Genomic DNA, 9,308 nt, shown 5'->3' with positions numbered 1-9,308 from the left:
TGGAATTGACACTCTCTGAAAACACACTGCAGAGGCCACTGGATATGCTGCTGTTGGATCAGGCTGGCCCTGCCTGGGGGTCTGTGGTGATGGACTCGGGTAGGTGGTCAGGAACCCCGGGGCCACTTCTCGAAAGACCAGCCCTGGGGATACCCTGGCTTCTGCCTGGCCAGAGCTCCCTCCTACACGCGGCAGCCTGGGATAGAGGGGCTAATGCATCACCTTCTTCACGGAGTGCTCTGTGGTGGGGGAACTGGGAAGACGAGGTGGGGCTGGGGGTTGCAGAGGCCTTATCACTCTCCACCCCAGCTGGGGCTCCGGGGCCCTGCCTCCTGGAAGAGGCCTTCCTGGGTGACAGCTAGAGCTCTCCAGGGCTGGCCTAACTGTGCTGGGGGCTGGGCTAAGATTTGCTCAGGGAACTCAAAGGGAATAACAATAGCAGAAAGAAGAACTGGGGTTGGCAGCCAGGATGCTAGGTGCAAAGTCCTCTTGAGAAGCTGACACTCACAGCCCAGATGAGCATCTGTCCCAGCCCACTGAGAGCACTGACCATCTAGCCCCTTCACTGGGCATTCACTGTACCCGCTTTGCATGGTCACCTCTCCTGCGTGGACGCTGTGTCTCCCTAACTATTCTGTGAGTTCTATGGCAGGGATCCAATATCAGCCTGCCCTTTGGACCTGGTTGTAGAGCTGATGACTGAAACACAGCCACTGGGTGATGGGCTGAACCAGGATGCCAGGGTTCTGTCCTCTGGACCACTCACAATCGGCAGAGCCACCTCTGACTTTCGGCTAGCTCGAGTTCCCAGCAGCTTCGTCTGGGCTCTCTCCTCAACAGCAATGATGCCCTGAGCTTTTGCAGGCCAACGGGCATGGGTTTCATTTTGTTTTGCAATTCTGATCTCTTGGTATGGCTTCCTGGAATATATGTTAAGAGGGATTCTGAAGTATCAATATAGTTTAATGAGAAAGTGCTGACATCCGCTAGCAATGCATGCCTTGGGCACAGGATAGGGAAGGGCAGTATGTGTTCCGTATCTTTGCCTCTTCTGTGATAATACTGTGCTTTCCAAAACACTTTACCAGGTGTTATTACTTCTTTGGTTCCTACTCCTCCCCACCCCTCCCCTGGAAAACCCTGGAAGGTTTTACTGTCCCATTTAATGCATAGGGAAACTGAGGTTCCAAAAGGTTTGTGTCTTGTCACAATTGAATGTGGAACTGGGACTGAAGCCTGGGTCTCCTGCTTCCCAGGCCTGTGCTCCTTCCTCTGCACTGAAGCGAGTGGCATTACAGGCCAGGACTTGGACTTGCTCACAGTACATACCGGGCCCTGGGGGATAAACCTGTGCCCACAAGCCCATGGCTCTACTCCTTCCACATCAGTCTTTTCACTCCCCTTCCTGCCTGGCAGCCCTGAAACCACAGGACTCCTGGTGGGCATGGCGGCCCGTGCACCCCACTTGCTTGTGGGAGGGGAATGGGGAAGGGAGAAACTCATCTGCCTGCAGAGCCCCAGGGTCTCTTGGAAGAACTGAGCCAGTTGCATGTGTAGCATTTGAGCAGCTGCAGAACACTCTCAAGAAGCAGGGCCACGGGAAGGGTCTGAATTTAATCATGCTGGGCCAGAGAAGGCCAACTTACTTGGTGTGCAGCACAGGGAAGGGGCCGGGCTGGGGTTTCCTGAGCTTGAGCCAGGGGAAGCAGGCTTCACAAACAGCAGCAGGGTCCAAGTTTAATAAACAGAGGAGCCTCAGCTCTAAAACTATGAGGTGAGCTGCCAAGAGCAGCATCCCCTGCTCACAGGCTTTCATGGGGCTGTTGCTGGCGCCTCTTGTACCAGAAGCGGGTGGTGGGAGATTTCCTGTCTTTCTGCCTGGACAGGTGTCTTCTGCAGGTCCCCACCAGCCTGAGAAGCCAGGGCTGGTTATCTGGGATTGCTAACCTCTGGCTGTGATTCGCACGGCAGGGAGGCCCCCCTCAGGAACCTCCGTCTCCCCATCCCCCTGCCAAGGTACCTCTGTGCCTGGGGCTCAGCTCCTGACCTCCCAGTTGCCTTCCGTCCTTCCTCCCTGGGCCCAGCCCTTCCTCTTGCAGGGGTCTCCTGACGGCCACTTGGACCCCTCCCCCAAGCCTGCCCTCCCTGTCTGCGGCCTGGAGCGAGGCAGAGGGCCGAGGCTGTACTACGACTTCCCCTGCTGGGTGCACACCATTGTGTGACAGGCCTAGGCTGGCCCGGATGCCTCTTGCAGCACAGCTGTTCTGAGCTCGGGGTGATACGGGGCTGAGAGCTGGGTGGGTATGGCCTGGGCTACTTGCAGGAATATTCTGCTCTCAGGAAACTGTGGGGGAGGGGACCCTAGGGAGAAAAGAAGAGATGGGAGGCCTCGGATATAGGATTTCTCTTGGTTTTAGGGAGACTTTGTAGCCGAATCCCACCCCCACCCCTGCTTAGAAAGGCTCATCCTTTAAGACATGGATGCAAATGCCTTGTCCTGAACCTTCCCTGGCTCCTGGCTCTGACCTCCTAGCATTCTATCACATCCTAGAGTGTCAACTCTCTGTTATGTGTCCATTTCCCCCACTAACTGTAGGCTCCTTGAGGGCAGAGCTGTTTCCAACTCATTTCTGACTTCCTGGCCTCCAGCACAGGCCTGGCACATACTTGGTGTTGAATGAATGAATGAAAGAATGAATGAATGAATAACTCTTACTTGCCCTTGTCCAACAGGAAGGCTGGTCCTGTGCCAGTGAGGGCTTGCTTGAACCAGGCAGGTACTTGTAGGTGGGAACAAGAGGACGGCGTGTGGGTCTGCCGGGCGTCTCTGGACAGATGTATGCACCCCTATTAAACCACGGTGACCTTTCTTGGAACCTCGAGATGGCTGGTCTGAGGCTTCTCAGGGCTCTGGCTGGTCTAGGAGATGCTGGAGTGATCCTACTTCCTCAACACTCAGCCAGTGAAATCTGCCCAAGAGCAGACAAGGTCCCTCCTCTGGTCACCTCTGGCTTGGCGGCACTCATGATCCCGGAGGGTTCACTGTCCGGAAGTAACTGTCTGGTCAGTGGCAGCAAACCTTCAAGGGTCCAGCACTCCTCAGAGACAAATGCCAATCATGGCGGGGCACTGGCTGTAGGGCCCTGGCTTAGCTGGGCCAGGAGGGAGTGGAGGGGGCACTTGGGAAAGTATTGGGACTGGCCCTTGGGGCCTGCCCCAGACAGAATGTGATGGGGAGGATATGTAGATACAGAGCCCTGCTCTGGGCTCTGAATGCTGCCATGCGTCTAGACTACCTGCAGCTCCCTGGACCCACCCCGGATTATCGCTTGCTCTTAGGTCTTTGTTCAGGTTGATGCCCAGTTCCAGAATATGCTTTCCCCCTTTGCTGTGCTAACTGTGACTGACTGACAAGACAGCCCAGGTGTCACCTGCCCCGGGAAGCCTGCCCCTAGGCCTTCTCGGTGCCCCATCTGCACCTTGGCCCTGCACAGGGATGTCCTCATCGCCTCCCTTACTCAGCTGCACTTCATCGTGGCAGGACCCGCACTGCCTTCATCTCTGTATCTCTGGGGCCTGGCACATAGAGGGTATTCAGGGAACACTGGCTGAATGAATAAATGAATAACTGAACAAATATGGTCCAGTGCTAAGTTCTCAACAATGCCCCTGTGGTCCCTATAGTTCTTCACTGTGGTGTCGCCAACAAAAATCAAATAAAAGTGATCTTTTCCCATCATGAAGAAGCAGAAAAAAAATGGAAAGGATGGATACTTTTTGACTTAAAAGTTTTCTCCTTTAAATGTTTTTCCAGCTGGTACCTGATGCTGTTTGTCTGTATTATTATAGTATAGCCCAGGAACCATATACACACATATACATATACCCCATTCCTGATCTTGGTCTTCCTGAAGTTGTTTTCTTGGAGCAGAGTTGGTGATGACCAAGATGAGGAAGGTAGACAAAGGGAGACTGCATTTCTCACCACCCAACTTCCCACACTCTTACCAAGGAGTTGGAACAGGCCAAGGCCTGCTTCAAGGAGGGCCAGAATGTCAGGGGCCCACGTGTGAGAAGGCAGTGCTCACAGGTCTCCACCAGGCTAGGGTGGATCTCTAAGGAGAGTTTGGTCAACAGATGAAACTTCTGGCCATGGGGACTAGTCCCAAGTTCTGCAGGGACTGCTTGGGGAATGGCCCACCATTCGGGGTGGCTAAATGTGGCTAGGGTGATTTCACATTTCTCTAATTCTCATTTCTTCTGGGGACCAAAAGGAAACCAGATGTTGCCTCCCAAACTCAGGGTCTTAGAATATTATGGGTCTCACCATCTGCCTCCCTGGAAAACTCTAGGACTATGGGTTATAGAGAAGGGTGGGGAGTGGGGGTAAGAGTGGTGTGTTCACTGGCCTAGGTCAGGATGAAAAAGAGCAGCACGGCAGATGCTATGAGTTGCCCACCTCTTCTTCACTAACAGAGCCCTGCTTTTATTTGAGGCAGTGTTATACATGGCCCCCAAGTAATTAGCCAAAGGGCAGAAGTGGCTTGCATAGCTCTTTTTTTTTTGTCATTTCCTGCCTTGAACTCTGACATGATGGCTGGAGCTACAGCAGCCATCTTTCAACCATGAAGGAAAGGCCAAGAAACATTAGCTCTGACATCACTGAGCATGAAATCAATGTTTGTAATTCTCTCTGGAATTGTTGTTATGTGAGAAAAATGCATTCTCATTTATTTACGAATCCATAGTTAAGTTTCTGTTACTTGTAGTCAAACACATCTGTAAATGCTATTGGAGAGATGACCAAGAAGATGATTCACTCTGAAGCTAGGTGCAGGTAGGGAGGGGTTATGTCAAAACTGAGTCCCTCCATGTCGCCACAATAAATGATACCCCTACCTGTCCTCCTCTCAGTTAGTTACACGTGCCCTGTAAATGTGTCTCTGGCCCACTGGGTATGACTGGCTGAAGTGATTAGTATTATCCTGGGCTTTTCAGAATGTGGTTTCCTGGGATTGACCCAATTCCACCATCCTTCCCAGAGACACTCCAGATAAAAAGCCCCGCCCAGACCTGCTCTGATCCCACAGTCCACAGTGCTATTGCCAAAGGAGAGGGGTCCAAGAGAGTCACCTTTTGGGGGCAGAAGGATAGAGCTGAGGCCTCATTTACAATCAGGGTCCCTAGGGTAGACAGATTATACAAATGTCCCCAATTCTTACACCTCCCTGTATCTATACTCTTTGCAGTGTGACTTTGCAGTTCATTCCTTCAAAAGAGAGAGTTTATTTCCCCATATTTTGAACCTGGGCTGGCCTTGAGACTTGCTTTGGCAAACAGAATGTGGCAGAAATAACCCTGTTCTAGTTCCAAGCCTGGGCCTTGAGAGGCCTTACATGCTTCTGCTCTTTCGCCCGGACCTTTTCTGGCACCATGAGAACCAGCACTGACCAGCCTTCTGAAAGGGGAGAGACAGGTGGCCCAGCTGCCCTGTTATCCCAACTGATGGGCAGCCAACCCCCAAAAGAACAGCCATCCAACCGACACACAGCTGCCCATGCACACATGTGGGAGCCCAGCTGACAGCAGAAGAACCACCCAGCTAAGCCAGGTCTCAACTGCCAGCCTGCAGAATTGGAGCTAAGTCAATGGTTGTTTTATGCCTCTCTGTTTGGTTTATAATGCAGGGTTATTGTGGCGATAGATAGCTGATACACTCCTCCTCCTCGTGGTTTACCAAGTGCTTCCACAGACAAGAGCTAATTCAATTCCCCAAACACCACCTATGAAGGAGATATTATCTCTCTTACAGATGACAAAACCAGTTTTCAGAGAGGTTCTGACTTGCTCACAATCATGAAGCCAGCTTACAGTAGACATCGTCATCCCCCAGCCCAGCACCCCACACAGCGGCGTCACCATCTAGCCCTGCAGGCCCCGCCTCCTTCTGCAACTTTGTGGACTTTTCACATTGCCTTGAGCAGCGGCCCCACCCATTCACGCATCAGACTGGACCGTGGACATCAGCCCTTTCCGACCCTGATGTGTTGCCACAGTGTGTCACACCAACGTGATGCAGGGGAAGAGGCCAGAGGGCACCTTTTCCCATTTGGCACAGAGGCCCCACAGGTACACGGCACAGCTTGGCAGGCGGAGTGGGGGCTGGCCAGACCCTGAGGTTCAGGCTCAATCTGTACCATCCCATAGAGCTACACTGGGCAAGCAAACACGGCTAAATAGAGGCTGAGTGGCTGCAGAGGTGGGTGAACCGACACCCTAGCTTGGCACACACTGGCCCTCTGTAAATACTCGTAGGCTGATGGACTCAAGGCGCGATAAAGGAGTTGTGGAGGACGCATCGGCGCGTGGCATTCCACTCCCACCCATTTCGTCCCTGTCACACAGAAGGCGGAGCTGCCCCTCCCCCACCCTCTTCTCCCCGAGGCCACCCCCCATCACTCACCGACAGGGTAGGGGTGCCCTCATCCTCCACGGTGACCACCAGGTGGTAGAAGCTCTGGCGCTCGCGGTCGGGTGGTGCAGGCCGCGTGGCAATCTCGCCACTGATGCGGTCCATGCGGAAGGTCATGTCCTCATTGCCCCCAGTGATGTAGTAGGACAGGATGCTGTTGATCCCGATGTCACGGTCAGTGGCTCTCACCTGGACCACAGCGGTACCCCCGCCCACATTCTGGGGGGAGAGCAGGAAAGCAGTCATTCCGGATTCAAGGCCTTTGGGGCAAAGTCTAGCTCCTGTTCCTGAGAGCCCAAGGGCTGCACCTGGACCTCTAGAAAGCTCTGCTCTGACTACCCTGGGGCAACGATGAGGAAGATAAAGATGACGGTGGCGAGCATTCTGTGGGTATCTACTACATGCCGGGGGCCTGAGTTAACTCATCAAATCCTCTCTATAATGCTACAGATTAGGTCAACCCCATTTACAGATGAGAAAACAGGTGCCAGGAAGGAATGTGTGCAAATCACACAGCCAGTCACTGGGAGAGCCAGGGTCTGAATTGAGAGAGGCCTTCATGAACATCCAACTGGGCATGATACCCAGCAGTGCCTGGGCAAAAATTCTCCTGACATGACTCAATCTTATTATTGAGTAATAAATGAGCTGTTTTTACAGATATCAGAAACAAACTTATGGTTGCCAAAGGGGAAATGTGGGGGGAACGGATAAATCAGGAACTTGGGATTAACATGTACACACTACTATATATAAGCTAGATAATCAACAAGGATCTACTGTATAGCACAGGTTATCAATATTCTGTGATAACCTATATAAGAAACTGAAAAAGAATGAATACATGTATAACTGTATCACTTTACTGTACACCTGAAACTAACACAACATTGTAAATCAACTATACTCCAACAACATTTTTTAAAAATGAGCTGTTTTATTTAAAAGCAGCTCTCCCAGGGAAAACCTCAGTTTCCTGTTGATGGTGAAAGGCCACTTTCTTCTTTCCCTCTCCTTTCCATTCAAACCACAAAAAGTTACCACATTCCAGGACCTGGCCTAGGTGTTAGGGATAGAATCATGAATGAGTAAGCCACGTCCCCATCCCTGTGATCTGAGAAACTATGGGTCGGGCAGATATTTATGCATTGTTTTTTTTTTTTTTTCTTTTGGCTACACCACATGGGATCTTAGTTCCCCGACCAGGGATTGAACCTGCGCCCCCTGCAGTGGAAGCATGGCGTCTTAACCACTGGACCGCCAGGGAAGTCCCCAGGCAGATATTTAAACAGGTGCTTCACGGTCGGCTCACACCCACTGTCCACTCCAGACGTCCAGCTATATGGGCACCAGAGCCACCCTCACCTCGTTGACGCTGACATTGTATCCAAAGGGGCTCTCGATCACCGGGGGATTATCATTGACATCCAGGATGGTCACCTGCAGGATGTGGTCCTTCTTCCGTGGAGGGGTGCCACGGTCGGATGCCACAACCTGCGAGGAGGGGGATGACTGGAGTCAGGGCTAAAAGGATCGGGAATAAGGAGTCCAAATGGGCTGTCTGCTCAGTGCGGTGGTGGGGGACTGAGAGGCCAGAGAGACTTGCTGGCCCATCCCTGCCCCATGCCCCTTGGGGTCTCCACAAGGCCTTCAACTTCTGCCCCATGCTGCAAACAATCGTTGCCCAATACTTCTCTGTTTGGTAACCGTCCTTTGCAATCTGACTCTGATGTGCACGGTCTTTACCTCCCCATCCTGCCCCTGACTGTGACCCTGGGCCTGCAACCAGACCCAGGGCTCCTGCCTTTAGCTTCAAGACCTCTGTTCCATGCACTCAGACCTGGTCTCTGGCAAATAGAGGAACAGTCTCAAATAATCTTTTTGGCAATGAGCTGGAGTCCTAACCATAGCCTGAGCCTGTCCCTAGGAGCCCTGATGTTTCCTGGAGGCCTGTAGAAAGTGTTCTAGAGCTCAGACCCCTGCAGAAGCATGGCCCTGGGGTCCCCAGAGACCCCTCAGGAAACATGGTAGTCTCAGCAATTCAGCAATAGTGGTGGCCTTCGTTATTCCTCACCTCAGCAGAGGAAGCCAGGTTTTTCTGCCCATTGCACAAGAGGGGAAACTGAGGCCCAGACAGAGTAAACAACTTGCCCAAGGTCACACTATGTCTGTGGAGGAGTCGGCTCTATCAGCTGCCAGGCTTTCTCTCCTGGCTCTGGCAGCAGGCACAGACACCTCTGCTGTTTCCTGCTCTGGGTCCAGAAACCCCTTCCAGGATGCCGTTTCCGGGTCAGCCTCACTCACGCCCTTGGTCCTAAGGGGTGCTGCCTGCCCACGGCACTTGGTGACAGCAGGAAGCTGACAGCCAGGGCGTGCTGATGGGCTGAGCTCTCTTGGGATGGAAGGCAGTTGGTGCTCACCTTGAGGATGTAGTGGCCCAGCTCTTCTCTGTCCAGGGGTCTGGCCACAAACACTTCGCCAATGGAGTCGTTGGTGGTGATGATCTCAAAGGCCCCGGCAATGTTGCCAGAGACCAGGGAGAAGATCACCTGTAAGGGAAGAGAGAGGATGAGGGGCGAGGGGTGAAGAAGTGGGGAGGACAAGCGGCTGGCCAGGCCAAGGAGCACTCTCCCGCCCACCTGAGCACTCTGCTTAGCCTGGGAGATTGAGAAGAATGTGTTTTATTCAGAAGCGGTTACATCCTTCAAAATGGGGGTGGCAGGTCCACAGAGCGGGTGCAGGGCCTATGACAGGCTAGGGGTGGGGGGGATGCGAGCATACTGGCCTGGGGCCAGGTGCGAGTCCCACCACATGAGATTTCCCAGGGCGGGGAAGC

At 53.0% G+C, this 9,308-nt stretch overlaps 1 protein-coding gene across 1 annotated transcript in view; it reads right to left on the bottom strand.

Annotated features, from left to right (window-relative positions):
• Window positions 1–9,308, bottom strand: part of CDH23 (cadherin related 23) — a 398,173-nt gene that overhangs the window by 62,998 nt on the left and 325,867 nt on the right. The window contains exons 35-37 of the mRNA XM_068547762.1: window positions 8,893–9,021; window positions 7,838–7,966; window positions 6,464–6,691 (exon numbers count right to left, since the gene is read on the bottom strand). Of these exons, the coding sequence (XP_068403863.1) occupies window positions 6,464–6,691; window positions 7,838–7,966; window positions 8,893–9,021 (486 nt within the window). The remainder of the gene's footprint in view (window positions 1–6,463; window positions 6,692–7,837; window positions 7,967–8,892; window positions 9,022–9,308) is intronic.

The sequence above is a fragment of the Eschrichtius robustus genome, chromosome 7, assembly GCF_028021215.1.
Source record: "Eschrichtius robustus isolate mEscRob2 chromosome 7, mEscRob2.pri, whole genome shotgun sequence".
In the NCBI taxonomy this organism is placed as follows: domain Eukaryota; kingdom Metazoa; phylum Chordata; class Mammalia; order Artiodactyla; family Eschrichtiidae; genus Eschrichtius; species Eschrichtius robustus.
The sequence above is the reverse complement of the archived record's forward strand: the minus strand, read 5'-3'. Positions and strand labels throughout refer to the sequence as shown.